This window comes from Pteronotus mesoamericanus, unplaced genomic scaffold (genome assembly GCF_021234165.1).
Source record: "Pteronotus mesoamericanus isolate MK-2021 breed Mesoamerican mustached bat unplaced genomic scaffold, CSHL_Meso_final contig_116, whole genome shotgun sequence".
Classification (NCBI taxonomy): domain Eukaryota; kingdom Metazoa; phylum Chordata; class Mammalia; order Chiroptera; family Mormoopidae; genus Pteronotus; species Pteronotus mesoamericanus.
In genome coordinates, this window is record NW_026555027.1 from 33,305,949 (window position 1) to 33,325,633 (window position 19,685).

General features: G+C 35.8%; 1 protein-coding gene across 1 annotated transcript; it reads right to left on the minus strand.

Moving 5' to 3' along the window:
• Positions 1 to 5,195: 5,195 nt before the first annotated feature.
• On the minus strand, positions 5,196 to 8,857 carry RPL22L1 (ribosomal protein L22 like 1). Its single transcript, XM_054576999.1, has 4 exons — positions 8,826 to 8,857; positions 6,989 to 7,078; positions 6,703 to 6,824; positions 5,196 to 5,639 (listed from the first exon to the last, which is right to left on the minus strand). Exons 1-4 carry the CDS (start codon positions 8,832 to 8,834, stop codon positions 5,495 to 5,497), a joined length of 366 nt encoding a protein of 121 aa, XP_054432974.1. The 5' UTR covers positions 8,835 to 8,857; the 3' UTR covers positions 5,196 to 5,494.
• Positions 8,858 to 19,685: the final 10,828 nt, after the last annotated feature.

Below are 19,685 nucleotides of genomic sequence, written 5' to 3' on the forward strand. Positions count from 1 at the left end.
ATCATCCAGTCTGGCCTCATTTACAGAGGACATGATGTCCAGGAACAGGACAGGACTCCACGGCTGGTGACACAGGTTAGAATTAAAACCCAGATGCTCCTGCGGCTAAACTCAGTCAGACCCCTGGGTATGCCTGGTTGAGCTAAATCCAAACCCATAGAGCCAAATGGAGGATACACCAGGCAGCAAGATCTCAACAGATGGAGGTAAATGCTTTCAAGAATAACAGTTTTCAGTTTCTTTTTATGCATTTGAAATTATAGAGGGAATGTAAGGAAGATTATATTAAGGTGGGAGGAAGCAATATTGGGATGGGATTACAGGATAGGTAAAATTATGTGCTCTCTCAGGGCCTCTGTAAGGGGACATTTCAAAGGTGCGTTAACCTAGATGCACAGAAACAATGGACAGGGCTTGATTAAGGCAAAGATAAGCCTTTTAGTAAAGAAGCTGTATGCATCAGGCATGACTACTTGCCATGACCTGCACAGTTAGGAGTTTGTCATCAGATCACCCTAAGAGGTTACTTCCCATAGAATCCCTTTTTTTCATCCAGTCTCATTCATTTCTTTGTAGGTAAACTGTTTTGTTCTCCCTCTGAAAGCTTTTTGGATTTTCTCTTTATGCTTTGGAGTTCTGAAATTTCTTTAGGATGTGTCTAAGCATTAGCTTTTCTCATCATCTTGCCTAATGTACAGTCAGCCTTTTTAATAACAGGAGGATCCAAGTTTCCTTAGGCTGAAGGAAACTTCCTTCTGCTCCTTGCATTTCTGTTTCTTGGTCAATTGTTTGAATTTGTTCATCTCAATTGTTTTTCTTTGATGTTGTTTGTTTTATTCATTTTGGGTACGCCTTGGCTAATCCTTCCATTTTATGAATGAAAAACAATGTTAATACCTGGTTTGGGATTCTTTTGTATTTATAAGGGTTTGTTTCCCCAGGAATGCACAAAGAGATAAATTTGACCTTGAGGTATCAGTCATAGTCTAAGGAGGGAGGAAAACCAGTAAACTGAAAATTCAGTCACTGTGTTAGAACGCCTGTGGTGCAGCTTAAGCAAAAAGAAAAGGTGGTGGTATCAGCTAGTATGCCAGGGAATTTCAAGGGTGCCCCTCCCCTAACTTCAGTAGCTGCCTTTGGCTCCTCCAAGGTTGGGCTGGGGAAAGGAAGGGGCAGAAAAGTTCAGACTTAAGAGCTGAAATTTTTCACACCTGTCAGATTGGCTGTCATAAAAACCCCCAACAAATAACTAATGCCAGAGAGGATGCAGCAAAAAGAAAATCGTCATGCATTGTTGGTGGGATTGTAAATTGGTGTAGCCACTATGAAAAACAGAGTGGAAGCTCCTTAAAAAATTGAAAATAGAACTACCATAGGATCCAGCAATTCCATTTCTGGGTATTTATCCAAAGAAGACAAAAACAATAATCTAGAAAGATATATGCACCCCTATGTTTATTACAGCATTAGTTACAACAGCCAAGACATAAGAAGCAACCTATATCCCTCAATAGATGCATGGATAAAGAAGATGTAATATATTATATATGGTATATTTTATATATATATATATAATATAAAGATGTAATATATTATATATGGTATATTATATATATATATATATATTCCAATATATATAATGGAATATCACTTGGCCATAAAAAATGGGATTTTGCCATTTGTGACAACATGGATGGACCTAGAGGGTATTATGTTGGGTGAAATAAGTCAGCCAGAGAAAGACAAATGCAGTATGACTTGACTTATATGTGGAATCTAAAAAACAAACAAACAAAACAGAAAAAGACTTATGGACACAGAGAACAAACTGAGAACAAATTTGCCACAGGGGAAGGAATAAAAGGAGGGGCAAAAAAGGTGAAGGAGATTAAAAGGAAAACTTGCAATTATGAAATAAATGTCATGGGGATGTAACGTACTGCATAGGGAATGTAGTTTAGTCAATACTATAACAACTGTATGGGGACGGTTACTAAACTTACTGCGGTAATTACTTTGTAAGGTATATAAATGTTGGATCGATATGTTGTACAGTTGAAATATAATATTAATTTATAAATGGCAATATATATTTAAATTACACATATCAACTATACTTGATTTTTAAAAAAGAGCTGCAGTCTGGTGGTATGGCTCTCTGGACAAGAAAGTTTAAATCTTTTTCTTTCTCTCATATTCATACATTTCTGAATTTCCTGAAGATTATCACTAAGAATCTTAACTGGAACATTTGTGACACAGCCAATGCCTTTTCTACCTACAGCTACTGAGTTTTTGGTAGCCTGGTCTATCCTACAGATTTGGGGTCCCATCTCTCTTCCAAGCAGTCCTCTTAGGTGAAAAAAAAAAAAAACCTTGATCTAGGCCTGGTCCTTCCCCATGGACCACAGCTGGTCCAGAGGAAACACTAGGGCATCCTTGCATCAGTGGAAACACATCTCTCATTGCTTTGCTGTAGGTAAACTGCTCTAGCCACTGCTTTTGACTTCAGTTTCTCAAGGATGAGCCACTCAGGAGCCTTCAATTTCTCTGTCCTAGAATAGGTAGCCAATGAAGGCTTACAAATTGGAACCTGAGCACCTCCTTTGCAAGATCTGCAGATTGTAAACACCTCATTTTGGAAAGTGGGACTATTTGACTTGAGTTTAAGTTCTAATTTGGAACTCACAACTATGTGACCCTCCATAGATTGTTTAGCACTCTAAGCTCTTGGTTTTCTGATATGCAAAAGGAAAATAATAGCTACCTTGAAGGATGGCTGTAGAGATGAAATGAGATGTATGTAAAGATTCTAAAACCCATTAAGGCCCTCAATGAGTAGCAACCACCACCACCATTCCTCCTCAGACTAGAGTCCCTTCCTACTTCTTTGGCCCATTAATTCCCACTCTGCCTTAAAGACAAAACAAAAAACACCATATATATGGAGAAAATACAAATGACAAACTGAAAATCTACAACTTAATCATAAGCAACGGTGTAACAGCCTTAATATAGAAGCTTTAAAAAATAAAGAATAAAAACAGGAATCCCATATACATGCTAGAGAAATAATCAGGAAACCCACCAAAAAAGAAATTTCATTTTCTTTCACCAGCAGTAGCTGGTGGGAGGGTAAAATGGCATTGCCCCTCCCCACCATAGAGGGAAATAGCAATACATACTTAAATGACACATTCCTGCCCTGGCAGGTGTGGCTCAGTTGATTGGAGTGTCATCCCACAAAACCACAAGGTTGTGGTTTGGTCCCAGATTGGTTTCTCTCCCTCTCCTTCCCTTCCCCTCTAAAAGGTCAATTGTCCATGGGTGAGGATTAAAAAAATAATAATGTATTACACATTCTTTTGATCTAGAAGTCTTGCTTCTAGGAATCCATTCCAAAAACTTAATGGCAGATCTAAGAGATGTGCCCAAGGCTTTTAATTCAGCACTATTTATAGCAACAACAATTTGGAAACAACTCCAATTCCCATCAGTAGGAAACTGATTGAATACACTAGGTATCCACACAGGAGCGAGCCATTGACTGCAGGATATTAATAGTGAAAAAAAGTAATGTGGAGAAATGAGTACAGTAAGCTGTCACTTAACTAATGATGTATATAAAAGAATGGATAAGCCATATTCTTTTTAAATGGCTACCTGCAGGAGGAAGCAGAATGACGGGGATGAAGGAATTAGACCTCTTTAAACATACATTTTTTTTAATAAATGGATTTGCTTGTCTCAACTACCTTGCTAACTCCTTATAGGCATGTCTGTCTTGCCTATATTGGCATGTGTATCTTGTATTTGGCACAATGTACCCATGTCCCATTACAGTATTAAATGTTAACAACTTTGAAGAATTTTAAACATGTGAATAACACAACCAGACGTTTCAGGAAGGTTATCCTAGGCAAGTAATGGAGGCAGTTAGCATTTGCAGTATTTGATTCTCACTCCACTCTCCATAGGCAATTTTACCCACACCCAGTTTACTACTACCTATGTGCCTGATTGGCAGACATCTTTACCTAAATTGTTCCTCTTAGCTCTAGACCAGTATATTCAACTTCGTACTTAATGTCTTCTGGACCTCAAATTCAGCATGGCCTAAATTGAATTTTTCCCTTATTGTTGCATTCTTCCATTGTGACCAAACTCAGCAAATGCCACCACCTAGCCAGTGTATCACCCTTGACACTTCTCCCTTACCACTATTGTCCATTAAGTCTTCTAAAATCTCCCCACTGTTCTCCAAAACTCCCATCTACCATCATCCACGAGACACTGCCAAACACCCCCTTTTCCTCGCATCCAATATAACATGAACTATTCAAATGTGACAGATTTAATTCAGAAAGTTATTACAATCATCTGGGAAAGAACCAAGGCGATGATGCACTAGGGCAGTACATTAAATGTTGGGAAGCTCCTAAGAAAATACTAAAATGCATTCCAAACACTCCCAAAACTGATTATGTAAACCTTTGTTCTAGAATAGTCAGGACCTATTTGGCAACACAATTCTCTTGGTATCAGGAACCATGGCCCATCTACGTACCTGAAGTACTGACATTACCACTTTCAGGTTAAAAGTAGAGAAAGATGCCACATTACTTGGGACCACTGGAAAACCAAGAAAATCTATATGGAGGCTAGTACCTTCCTAGCCACCATATGAGGAGAGGGGATTATTTTTTTCCCCTCTGCCGCAATTTTGATCTTGCCAAACCATTCTGCTTAAAATAGTCCTCAAAGGCCTTTTAATTAGGGGGAAAAGGCCCATCCACTGAGTTTTAGATAATTAATGGATAACCTGTATTTTTAGAATTGTGGGTGGTGGTGGTACAGAAAGGGGTAAGGAGACAAAATGCAACAAGCCGAGTAAATTGTAATTTTTCAGACAAGGAACAAGATTTAATGGCCAATAAGAGTTTAGATTTGAAGATTTTTTGTTCCTAGTGCCTTCTGGTTGACAATTAAAACATTGGTTTAGAGCAGGACTATGCTCACCCACGGCCTTTACACTAATTAGAAAGTCAACATCTTCTGAAGCAGAGGGCAGGAATGATTCACTACTGAGCACCTATGTGCAAGAGCTGTTCTAGGCACTCTGGACTGCATTTACAAACTGCACAAAAATATGAGACTATCAAGAGTTTTAAATAGTTTACTACATAAAGTGATACTCAAACTGTGCTTTAATATTTCCCATACAACGCTACACACTTTAACCTGAGGACATTTGTAAAAGCATAAATTTCTGAAATCCTGGGGAAAATTCCACTAGCTATAAGCTATTTAACTACTCCTTACAGAAACTATCAGAGGACAGTCAACATCATGTAAACAACATACATTTAAATAAGAGACAAAAAGCTTAACATAGTGTTTTTTATTCACAAACTAGAAGTTCAGTTCTAGATGTTTCTCTTGTATTCTTCATTTCTTTTATTAGTAAGCAGAGCCCTATAAAAGGTGGCTTCACCTAGTCCTCAGACTCAGATCCATCTTCATCTTGACTAATCTGGAAGTATCGAAGTTCGTAGGTCTCCTTGTCAGATGCAACCACGCGAAGCCAATCGCGAAGACTGTTCTTCTTAAGGTATTTCTTGGTAAGGTATTTCAAGTATCTTTAAAACAAAAACATGAATTTCATTAAGAAATAATACCTACTATGTAGAGGCCTATTACATATAAGATATGCACTGTTATATTCATCTTTTGGGTTCCCAATTCCCTCCAAAATACCTTATTTGTATTAACTACTGTGCAAGATTGCTCGGGATACAAATAAGGTAGCCTATCAAACCCAATTAGAATTCATTTATACTCTACAAAACCCTTCTCCCATTTCGTTAAACCTCATATTCTTATTTTAGAAGCCAGTATGCAGGAGAGCAGCATAGTAGCCTTCTCTTCAGTCTTACTGCCACAATGAGATTTTTAAAGTAAACATACAATTTCACTCTTCAAATGTAGCATATACTTAACTTTAGCACTATTAACCTTCCAAACCTCAATCCCATGTTGGGTCAACGAGGGGCAACATGTCAACTGGTTCCATTTACAAGTTTAAGATTATCCACAGCCTCACAACTAACATATGGCTGTCTTTATTAAAAGCTTTCAGTACGGTTTAATTTCATCATACCAGCTATTCTCTTCTATTTACACTTCAAAGCACTCCCAGCTACCAAATCTTCCCCAGCCTCCCTGCCCTTTGCTAATGCTGCTCCGTCTATACGCCAACTGGCAACACGATGTTCATTCTCAGGTTTTCTGCAAATTCTTGTGCCTTCCCTATCTCGTTTCATAATATTTACCTGCAAGTCCATAAGACGCTTGAAGACAGAGATACTTCTGTCATCTCCAAATCCCTACTGATTAGTTTATATCCGAGTCAGATTACAGGGCCTATGATTCACTGGACAAGAGGCCTGGACATAACATGCCTGCCTATATTTTCATAATAAATTATACTTATTGACAAGCAGCCTGAATAACTGGGACTGTTAACTAAATATATTTTCCATTCATATAGGCCTTATTAAAGTTCAAAGCACTTTTGACATATCTCAATGACATCAACATATCTAGCCTTACATATGAATAGAGAACATTAGAATTACACATGCAATAATATTCCACAATTACCAAAATTTCACTAAAATATTACAGAAAACAAATACTAACCTTTTAGAGAACTGTTTCTCGGAAACAACTGTGATTTTATTCTTGAAGCGTTCAATATGAACAACGTTCCCAAGATTTCCAGTTTTTCCATTAACTTTAACCTTTTCCCGTAGAAACTGTTCCTATTTTAAAACAGAAAAAATGCAAAACTAGGGAAGGAAACCCTAGATATTCACTAGGGAAGGTACCCTAGGAATAGAGCTTAGGTTAAAATCCAGTATTACATACTAAATCATTATTAAGAACTCTACAATGATAAAAACAAACTGAGTACAGTGATACTTACAAAATTTGCAGAATCAAAAATTCCATCTTCTACTGGATGAGTAAGGTCCAAACCAAACTTCCAGGTTGTCTTCTTAGGCTTCTTGACTTTCTGTTGCAGAAAGTTATCAAATTATGACTCTAAAAAAACTATTCATTTTATATACAAACTTTAAACATCAGTGCAATGATGTACACTGCTATGAGATTATTATATGAAATAGTGTTAAACTCTAAAAAATTGCTTAACTTCTATCAGACACCCCCAACCCCCACTCCTTAAACCAGACTGTCTGAAGGAGGGTACACTCCTTTACTTCATTTAAACCATGTTTTTGTAAAATCCAACAGAAATTTCCCATTCGTCATACAAATGTTTCACAAATACAAAACTCAAAGCACTAAGTATATGGTGAGCTTCCTTTTGGAATCAGAAGATTCCAAAAAGCCCTATTTTTACAACTGAAAAAGTATAAGAGGATCAGTCTACTTTCTACTGCCATTAAAACTAGAAACACCCACCCAGATGTTTGAACCTCTAATAACACCCCCTTTGTTATCAAATTATCAAGAAAAACTTTATGGGCATTATTATTTTCCATGTCCAGTTTCAAATTACCAGGTAATTTTATCTATAAAACAGGCACGGCATTACTACTGCCATCCCAATGCAGATGAGGAATAGCACACCACCTAGTCCAAGTTCAATTACGACCACTTATAATCAGAAAATTTAATCTTTATGTTGTTATAGGCGAGAAAAAGGGAGGGGGACTTTTAGTCTGATAAAGTTTTTTTTAATTTTTTTTTATTTAGAAAAGATATATAACTTAAGTTTTCCAGACCCAAAACTTTTAGACCAATACCACAAAATAAGGCTACACAAATGAAATGGCGCTGTGGTTACTAACCACATATATATTCAGACAATGTAGTGAAAAAGACAAGTCAGTATATATCAGGCCATGTCACCTCCAAATTAGATCTAGCCAAATGGATACCAAGAACTAAGGCCAGTTTGCTCTCTTAAGCAGTCGAGAAGCTTCTGCCAAAAAATACTGGCCAAAACTTGAAATTGGTAAAAAAGATTACTAGGTACTGGGCTTGACAGGATAATTTACAGCTGTGTCGGGGCATTATTTATTTTAGGAGACGCAAAGAATTTCTGTCCGGTGGGGCAGATTAACCCAGGGGGTCTATGTCTCCTTGGACATCATTCCGTTTTGTATATAAACCAGGAGTATTACCCTCCATAACATTTTTAAAAAATTTCCGACACATATCCAACTTTTCTAATGCTCTCTGGACCTTTTATAACGTCTTATTGGTTCCCTTACTTTAAAGCATATTCCTTTTATATTTGACTAAGGCTCGTGACTTGCGCTTTTAAAATAATTCCTTCCTGAGAAAATGAACAAACTTCTTCCCCATCTTAGTTGTTAAGTTCTCTTTAGTAACCAGAGGTACCGCACCACGCGCCTCGGATGTCCCGCCGCCCTAAAAAGGCCGTCAGCCCCATCCGACACCCATGTTTCCATTCTGGTGCGAGTAAGAATAGTACCAGCATTAACCAGGGCGATGGAGGCAAAGAAATGGCCCAAATGCTGTCTGTGCCACTACCCCCGCTCAACGCCCTGTCTCCCTTCCTGCGATCGCACGACCAGCCATCACAATAAGCCAAGGCCAGACCCAGTCGAACAAGACTGCGCGGAACAACTCAGAGGCTTAACATGCTGGTTGTTTTCCTCACCTAGTCTCCATTTCTACCCTCCCTTTCTCTCTAACTAGACAACCTCGACTTTCCAGACACACATCGTGTACTTTGGTAAGACTAGTTCAGCGAGACTACACGCACTCACCGGCGCCATCTTGCAGGTCGTCCGAACGGTGAGAGAGAAACCGGCCGCCGTCGGTACGTATTTATAGCTAAGCGTGCTGCGTCACGCGCCGAATACGTAAGACCTTCGCCCGCCGGAAAAGAACTCGGGGAGGAGCGCGGCGGTCAGTAACCCAGGAAACCGAGGGGGTGGCCCGGGGAGCGTAAGATCAGTAAGCAGTCAGGTTTCCTGCGAGCGCCTTCCAGCGGTCGTGTTTGGAATAACTCGCCGTTTTCCACGGGCGAGGACACACTTTGTAGGAATCATCTTTCCTGGATCTTCTTTTCAATCAGGGCAAGGCATTATCTCAGGTTGTTTGAGATCTCCTGTCGTATACTGCAATTATAATCCTCCAGCAAAAATGTTATTTCTATATCTCTGTCTTGTTTTCTGAATGACTGTTGAGGGAAATCAGTGTTTCCGGAGTTCAAATAAACTAGGTTTCTGGGAGGAGCGACAGGAGTGGGGATGGAAGGCCTTTAACAGAATACTTCTCTTCTCTAACAGAAGTAGCTCACTTGTTCACACGTCAGGTAGAATTTATTCCATGTGACCATGGTTTTTACGGTTAACCCTAAGAATCCTCACTTCCACCCAAAATGCCTCCCAGTTAAAATTTATCGATTATTTTCTGAGACCTAACTACTAAGATGTAAAACGCTCACGAGAGTGGGTGGTGGGTGGTGACAGTCTTGATGACAAAAGAAAAAAATAGCTTTTGAACTTTGAAGAATTGTAGTTGGCGTCAGATTATGAAAGTGGTGTGCCTCTGAGAGTTTTGCATTGGACAGTGACCCTAAACAGGGATTAGTAATAGTGGGAACTATACTTTAATGAAGTATACAACGTGTAGGGTCTGAATAGAGGTATTGAACTCTCAGATATCCATTTCAAGATTTTTTTGGTTCTTTGCTTCAAAAACCACAGTAATTTCATTTCTTTTCCAAACATGAAGGGTGTGGGGTAGGGGGAGGGCAAGAGCAATTAGTATTTCCTTCTCAAGGGTTGCCCAGGCTGCAGAGAAAAATGATCTTTATGGTACTGGATATTTTCGGGGGAAGCCATTAATTGAGGCATTTATTATTTTATTTTGCTTGTTTTTGGCAGCCTTCCATGTTCTGACAAAAAAAAACCCAACAACATTTAAGAACTATTAAGCCATTTGTGCAAATGGGATGTTAAAAACAACACATTTGAAAATAACTAGTAATCCCAAATAACTAGTTAGACATAAGAATGGAAAACATTTTTCTCTTAGGAAAAAAAAAATATTAACCAGAAATGTGCAGATGGTAAGATAAATTTTATAAATAACTCAATTCTTCCCAAACTTTACACACAGAAACAGTATATATTAATGCAATGCCTGTTAGTGCCCCACAAATATATAGTTTGACAACAAATTCTAAAACATGAAATAATAAGAGTCTGAAAAGATCTATGACAATTTTGAACAATGAGGGGAAGTTTTCTTTCCAGCTATTCAAATATGAGATATTGTAATATATGACAGGTATATTGCTGATATATTAAAAACTTCAGTCATTGGATCTACATGATACTGGAGCCTGAATAAATCAGTAAAATAAAATGTAGGGCAATATGGCAGATTAAATTCACAGAGAAATACCTTCCATATATAGCCACCTTTTAAAAAAACTGGTTAAAATATGGTTTTATAGATAATTACTAATGTATGGTTAAGCTGGTGGAAAAGGAAAACAATTTTCTTTTTGAGTCAGGAATGAGAAGCTCTCATGCTCATAGGGGTTTGGGGCTAGAATGATCTCTGCTCAAATAGCATGAAAAAGCTGCAACCTGAAAATGAAGTTTAAGGTGTGCTTTGGATTGGTAGTGCCAGGCAGAAAAAGCAAATGCAAATGACCTCTGGAAAAATGAACTTTAAATACAAGCACAAAGGATTCCCTGAGATAAACTTTGGAGCAATTGAGCTGCCAAAACTTTTTAAAGCACTAAATAACGCAGGAACTAAAATCATGAATTTCATCCATCGATGAAAATAACCTTTAAAAAAACCCTATACAATCAAACTCAAATAAGACACTGTATATATTAGATACAGAAAATGAGGTAAAGGCAAAATTAATGTCTGAATTCTTAGATTCAGAAATCACAATAAACCCCAGCCAGGCATGGTAATTTAAAAGAAATGTACACCTAAACACACTGTAGTGAAACTTCAAAACACAACAGAATTATTTCAAAAGCATTCATAGAGAAAAGACAAAACATTTACCAACAGGAGTTATATTAACTGTGAATATAATGTGAAGCTGACTTCACATTAACAACAGTAGGAGCCAGTAGCAGAGGATTATTATCTTCAAAGTGCTTTGAGAAAAGAACTGTCTACTGAGAGCTATAAAGTACAATGTAAAACTATCTTTCAAGAGATTAGATGCAGTTAAGATATTTTTAGAAAGAAAACCGGAAGTTTGCTACCAGCAGACTTCCAGTAAAGGAATTCTGAAAGATATACTTCAGGAGGAAGACAAATGATCCTAGAAAGAAGGTCTATATGGCAAAAGAAATAGAGAGCAAAGAAAATGTGTAACTTTTGTGAGTAAATCTAAACAAACACCAACTGAATAAAAATAATAACAATCATATGCCAAAATATGATGAATTAGATGAAATGAATTCCTAGAAAAATACAATTTAGAATTTACACAAGAAACAGAAAATCTGAATACTTATATCTTTTGAATAAATTGAATTTTAAATTAAAACTTTTCCACAAGAAAGACACACAGATAGCTTTACCAGTGAAATCTACCAAACATTTGAGAACGAAATAATACCAATTGTAACAAATACCTTTAATGCTCAAACTCATATTCTGTCAATTTACCTTTTAATGCAGAAGAGGGAAGCATATATCCACAGTTCCCTATCCCCATTGGTCAATGATTGTCTGTGGGATGTTGACTTCCTCCTACTTCCACGTTATACACGTGTGAGTGTTGGTGGGGAGGTTAACATAAACCCCCCATGCCTCCTGTTAGAGAAGCCATGGGGAAGAAACTATACCTGCCGCACACTGGTTGCTGTTACCTACTTTCTCTTGAGTGGGCAGTTCAAAAGAACATTCTACCTCAATTCATGGAAGATCCCAGCAGGGTTAAGCCTAATTTGTCCCCAGCACATTCATTTTTTTCTTTTGCTCCTTGCCAGTTTCACACCTTCCAGTTCTTTACTTCTGTTACCTGGGATCATTTCCTAAAACAAACCAAATGCATGTGGCCAATAGGCTAAGACGTTAGTTTTACACACTTTCAGTCATCAACTTACTTTAAAATGAGGCCAGCATAACTTTAATACTAAAGTCTGTGTGTAAAGGACATTGTGAGGAAAAAAAGGATCTCTTTCAATCTCTTTCATGAAAAAAAAATTAAATGTATCGGATATTATATATATATATTTTTTATATTCACAGATATATTATTAGCAAACATATCCAGCAATATGCTATGCAGCAAGTTGGGTGATAATGTCATTATTTGTAGTTTATATGTAATTGTATATGTACAAAATTTAAAAGCATCTACAGATAAATTATCAGAATATGTGAATTTATCAAGATTTCTGGATACAAAGTTCATGTGTAGAGATCAAATGAATATTTATAAACTAGCAATAAATCAGAAGATAAGAGTTAAAGATATTTTAATAACATAAATATATCACATGTCTAAGAAAAAAATAAAAGGTGCGTAAGACCTTTATGTTGAACTATAGACTATAATTGAAAGAAGTTAAAGAAGACCAAATAAATACGAAGACATTGGACTGAAAGACCCAATATAATAAAGATGCCAATTCTCTCCAAACTGGATTATAGATTCAATGTGATCACAAGCAGTAGCTTAATTTCCTTCCTCTCTCCCTCCCTCCCTTCCTTTTCTTTTTTCAAACCAGTTTGAAAAATTTGTATGATAACACAGACACCAGAATAGACAAAATAGACTTGAAGGAAAAATAAAGTGGAAGAACTTGTTCTCTAAATCGAGATTTATTTTAATGATACCATAATTAAAACAGTTGGACATTGCTTCAAAGTTAAACATACAGACCAACAAAATAGAACAAAGAGCCTGAAAGCAGACACACACAAATGGGTTTTTATCAGTTACAGCAAAAGGCCACTTCAGAAGAGAGGAGAAAAGACAGTTCTCACAGCTCTTACTATTTTCCAAACTGAAAATATTTAAATCAGTGTATACTTCCAAAAACATAAACCTTGTGGTCAACATAAAATTTTAAAATCTATCTACACTAGTATTTTGTACTGGAAAGATTATAAATATTTTAATGAATGTTTGTAATATTCTACTAAACATTTATCCATATAAGTACCAATATGTCTTTTGAACCGTGAAAATCTGCTATGACATTTAGCCAAACAAGGCTCTGAACACTATCGTCATGTTGCATTTGTATTTCATACATTTGTTCCTCTTGCAGCTGTCTTGGGTATGTACATCATGAAGTTTCTTACAGGGGACCAGATGGTGTACCTTATTCCAGTATTCTCTTTTGGAAGACTTTGGCTCAGTTAACACCACAAAGAATCATACTGTAACACAGAAAGTAGAAAATGTCTGCATCCCTGATATTTACTTATTATTAAAACCTATCTTATTTGCCAGTAGCTGATTAATAAAACAGGAGTCTGTAAACATTCCTTTACCCAAACTTTCCAGTCATCAATGCTATCACTTTGTAAGTGCTGTTAAAAAAAAAAGAGGGATTTTGTATGTGTAGTAAAAATACCACCTCACAGTATTTTTTATGGTAGTTTCTTTCTGTGGCACATGCTACAAAGTGGAGTATGATGAATGTCATAAGGCATTACACCACCTGTCTCCAAAAAATATACTTGAATGACAGTGCAGCATAGTCCTATGAAGGCAAACTGCACAACTTTGCCCATGGATGTGCTACAGCCTTCTGTGCAAACAACATGGAGGCGCTGAAAGAGAAACTTATTGAAGAGAAGAGAAGAGAAACTTATCTTCCATTGAAGAATCTTGCTTTTAACTCCCCTAACCTATGAATGTTTTGTTAGATACTCACAAGTGAAATCCAAGGGCGCTAGGCAGAAAAAATAAGACCTGAAGCACTGCTGCTTGCCCTGTCTCCCTCCCTCCCTCCCTCCCTTTTTCATTGTTGTTCAATTCCAGTTGTCCCACGTTTTTCCCATTGCTCTCCTATTCCCTGCCAGCCAGTGCCCCCACCCACTGGCTCCCATAGTCAATCACCTGTTTGTTGTCCCTGTCCATGGGTCCTCTATACGTGTTCTTTTCTTTACTAATTTGACTAGAGAGCATTAAAAACTATGATTAAAAAATTTATGTTTGCTTCAAGGCATCTTTTCTCTCAGTGTGTATTTAGGAAATACCTAACTTATTGTTTTCATTATTTTAAACAAATGCAGTTTCAGAAGTAAGATTTTCTTGTTATACAATGCCACAGGAATTCTGAATAATTGATCAACCTTTAAAATAATTATCTTTTTCCATTGCTTAATTGTATTACTTGTCATTTATAGCTTAGTTGTTCACATAATAACCATTTAGGTTATTTCCAGTTTTTCACTACTATAAACAATGCTTTGAGGAACTGTTAAAATGAACAAAATCAGCTTCTTATGCCAAAAGCAATGTTCATGAAAGGAAATAATGAGGATAAAGAAAGAAATTGCATAAAGATATCTAAAATCCTACTTGCTTAGGAATTGCTATTAGACATTTTTGGGGCATGCATGTTTGTGAATGTTTGTGTGTATATATATCCTTTAGATTATGCAAGTTATTACATGCATTCATAAAATTGAATGATTCTATACCTACTTCTTTGAATTTTAAAAAACTTACTTAGAAATTATTTCAAACTTACTGAAAATCATAAAAATAATTCAAAGAACATACACTTACATATGAATATATAAAAATCTGAATGAAGGATATATACATATGTTTATATATCCTTTATCCAGATTTTTACATATTAACCAACATTTTGCTCCATTTATTTACATTTGTTCTCTGTCTCTCACTCCCTCCATGTATATATAGTATCTGGATTTTCAGTCATAGTTCAAGCCACATTATAGAGTAATTCACTCATGTTTTTATTTTTCTAGGACTTACACAGCTTTTATTTAGACCTCTAATTTATTTGGAGTTTATTCTTGTGTATGCTGTGTGTAATTCACTGTATTTTATTCTTCCAAATTTCTTTTTCCTATTGTTCCAGAACAATTTAAGTAACATTTGCCCAGTAACTTGCAATACCACCTTTACCACACTAAATTTCTATATGTATCTGCACCTATTTCTGGACTTTGTATTCCGTCCCATTGGTTCTACTATTCATTTATCACCACCTTACTCTTTTGATTACAGAAGGTTTGTAGTACGTTTTAACTTCTGATAGTGTTAGTCCCTACTCATAGCTTGTTCTTGTGTTTTTCTAGCTATTCTTGCATTTTTATATTTTCATATAAGCTTTTTAGCAACTTAACTCCATAAAAAAGCTTGTTGGGTTTTATTAGGTCTGCCTTAAATTTATAAATTAAATTAGGAAGAACTATTATTGTCAATAATGTTGCACTACCAGCCAAGAATAAATAATGTTTTTCCATTGTTTAAGCCAACTTTTTGTCTTTCAGTAGGGTTTTATATTTACCTTCACATAGATTTTGGACATTTCTTTATATTTTTCATTATTATATTTTTATCTTTTTGTTGCTATTGTAAATGAGGTTTTCTTCCATTATATTTTCTAATTGGTGATTCTTTTTGTATAAAAGCTGTTTACTTTTGCATGTTAATCTTATATCCTGCTATTTTGGTGAATAATTTTGTTTGAGTTAGCTTTATCATTGATTATCTGGGATTTTCCATGTATACTATCAGATCACCTGAAATTAGGTAAGTTCTATTTTTTATTTTTACAGTTTCAATGTGTTTGTTTTTTATTGTCTGATAGCACTGATTAATACTTCCAGAACAATGTATAGTGGTTAAGATACTGGGCATTCTTGCCTAGTTCTTGACCTTAGAGAGGATGCCTTTAGTGTTTTTCCATTAACTAAAAGGCTGGCTTTAGGGATTTTCTGCTCACACACACACATTAACAAGGGGGGACTCCCCAAAATCCTGATATTTATAAAAAATTTTGTATTTATTTTTACATGTTTAAACTTCAGTCACCTTCAAAGTACCCTCCATCTGATACAATACACTTACCAAGATGTTTTTTTCCACTGCTCAAAACAGTTTTTGAACTCATCGATTTTGATGCCTTTTGGTACTCTGCTGTTTTTCGTTTCACCTCTTTCACATCAGCAAAATGTTTCCCTTTGAGGACTGTTTTCATTAAGGGAAACAAAAATAAAGTCACTTGGGGTTAGGTTGGGTGAATAGGAGGGTGGGGCATGAGGGTCATGCCGTTTTTGGGTCAAAAACTGCGGAACACTCAGCATGGTGTGGGAAGGTGCGTTATTAAGAAATGGGTAAACACATTGAAAGAATCTTAAAAAAAATATTCACTGAAGCCCAATGCAGGCTCTCACAATGCCAGCTGGTACACTGATGCTGATGGGTTCCAAGAACACCCACCTAGCAGCGGGAGCCTGTAGTACAAGGAGCCTGCCCTCTAGAAGATAATTCCAGTTTTCATTGGGACCCCCATTGTGTGCGTACACATAAACACACATGCATGAACACAGATGTACCATGTTAACATAGACATAGATACATTTATGTTAAATGTTCATCTACCACAATATTCTCGGGATTTTTTTTTTAAGAATGGACATAGTTTTGTCTAAAGTTTTTTCAGTATCTATAGAGAAAATAATATCTTTCCCTTTAAACCTATCAATACAGTAAATACTAGTAAGAGATTCCTAAGAGATTAATCTATTTTCCATGGGAGTAAATTATATTAATAGATTGCCTAATATTGAACTATTCTTGCATCTCTGATATAAACTCCATATAGGTATATATATTCTCTTCTTGATGTGGTATTTGAATCTAATTACTAATAGTATATTAGGATATTTGCATGAATGTTTGCATTTCTGTTTTTAAAAATCAAGTTTAGGAAAAGAATGCTATACTTGTCATAAAAAGAATTTAGAAGTTCTCACTTTCTATGCTTTAAAGCAATCTATATAACTGGGAAACTGGTCTCAAGGGTTTGGTAAAATTCTGTGAAAATATCTGGGCCTTGTTTTGGTTTTTGGTTGGTTTGAATATTTTTGTGGGAGTTTTTTGATAACTTTTTCTATTTATTAAAATTATTATGCTTAAGCTTTATATTTCTATTTCTACTGAGGTTGATTCTAATAATATTTTCCTAAGAAATTACATCATCTAGGTTTACAGATTTGAATAGAATTTATTTCCTCTGTTATCCATTCTTCCTTGTCATTTTCTCATTTTTTAATATTTATTTTCTTCCTTTATTTACCTCAAATAAATCAGCTGGTGGTTTAATTTTTCAAAGAACAAGAATTTTTAAAAGTTGGCTATTTTTCTATTTCACTTTCATCTTTTTCTTCCCTTGTACTCTTTTGGTTTATTTTGCTGTTATTTTTCTAGTTGTCTGGTTTAGAAATTTAATTCACTTATGTTCTTTCATTTTTATTGATAGAGATGTTAAGCCTATGAATTTCCCTCTATGTTGCTTTACATAGATTCCGATGTATAGTGTTTTATCATTATTTTTCAAGAATTCTTTAATTTATGATTGTAGTTCCCTTTTCATTCTAGAATTATGTAATAGGTTTTTAAATTTTCAGGTAGAATCTTTTTTAGTTTTGTTTTTCAATTTCATTTAGGATTGGTATTACGGTGTTAATAGTTCTAATTTACAGAAACCAGTTTTCCTTGTGCCCAAATATTTTTTTTCCTGAAATTTTCATTTGCCTTTGAAAGGAAGGTATATATTTTAATGAGGGTGATTGCATATACATATATATTTTAAAAATTGTATATATTTATATATATTCCAAAATATTTCTCATTAATTGTACAATTAAAATGAACTAGAGTGAGATTTAATTGAAACTCACACACATAATCGTGAACAAAAAAGGCAGATGCACTATCAATGTCAGATAGATGAACTTCCATTCTTCCAGTCAGAATCTGTGTTGGGGATCTGAAGGCAACTGAGGTTGCCAAGCCTTTTTGGCCCGTAAACACTGGGATACAATCATTGTGATGCAAGGAAGTGCTCATGGTGTGGCTTAAAATTATTTGACTGGATTTAGAAATAACTCTCAGATAGAACAATGGATTGATAATAAACTTGTAGGTGCGTCCTTTTGAACCTGTACATATCCAGTGGTTTTAACTGACACTTTTGAATGTATCATGGGAAAGATGCTTTAAGTTTCCAGTAGAACACAAACAGAACACACGTTAGGCAGTATGGATTCTAAAGGTGGCAATTCCACAGGGCACCCTCTATTTGGCCAGAATGTTTAATTATGAGGTTGGGGCTAGGGAAGAATAGACTTAGGCTAATACGTAACACACAACTAGCCCCTTTCCACTGTCCTGCCACCCCCCCGACCCCCACATGGCCCCTCACCAGAAAGAGAGCTACTGGCAATAAAGTGGCAATAAAGAGTGGAGTTGAGGGGTGGAAGACTCTGGTGCTTCTTTCACTGCCTAATTATGCTTGCTGGACCTGAAAGGTTAAAATATCAGTAATACCGATCATGGATATAAGGTGACAACTGCCACAGCAGTCCTGGCATGGCTCAGATGTCAGGGAATGAGAGAGATGTCCTAGAATAGTATAATGTAGAAAAGAAACTACTGAGCCATCTAGGGATGAATCTGTCTAGATGTTGTTGATGAGACATGGTGAGGACTGGAAAAAGGGTGAAGGGTCTGCTTCAGGGATTCATCGTACCATTCATATCACAGTAGAAAGATAACAGCCACCCTGGTAGGGCGGGAACACCTCAGACCCTGGGAGGTCAGGGGTAGGGCAGAACCATTAACTTCTCCTGCATTAATGTGTTTGGAAGGATACACAGGAAGAGGATGAAGGTGAGATGATGATTTTACTCTTGTACCTATAGAATTTTGAACCATGTGACTATTTACATATTTAAAAAGCTACTAAAAATTTAAAAATAAAAACATTGTACCTAAATCTGGAACTACAATTTAGAAACTAATATTCCTAGCCATAAAGCTGGGCACTCTCTAGAAAGGGCCTAAAATATAAAGACATAATAAATACAAAAGTTAGACTTTCTTTTAACAGTGATATACATATTGATTCATACAAATTTCTACTATGAAATTTTTTAGAAATGTATATATACAAGAATAGTGCAAGCTGTTAAATTTATTTTTATTTACTATAACTGAAGTGAACAAATATATTTTAACATAACAAAAAGTTATAATTGATAAGTTTACCATCTACATTTCAAAGAATTTCAACATTTTAGCATAGCCAAAGACTTAACATTTGAATTTTACCAATTTTTGAAATGTAAAATGCACAATTATAATACCCATACTACATTTCTTACAATTTTAAAGTTTTAGCTAAAACATGAGTCTCTGCAGGTAAAAGCAAGAGTTCTCCTATATCTAATACAAATAAAACATATTACTAATAAAGTGCCATTGGATTAGATAATAGTATTTCAACTATTTTATTTCAGAGAGGATGACAAAAGTACATAATAGTATAGAACTAGTCGTTTTCACTGTACTAGTGTAGAACTAGTAATCTGCATTATACTTTGTAACAAGCATGAGTGCTTATTTATAGTGG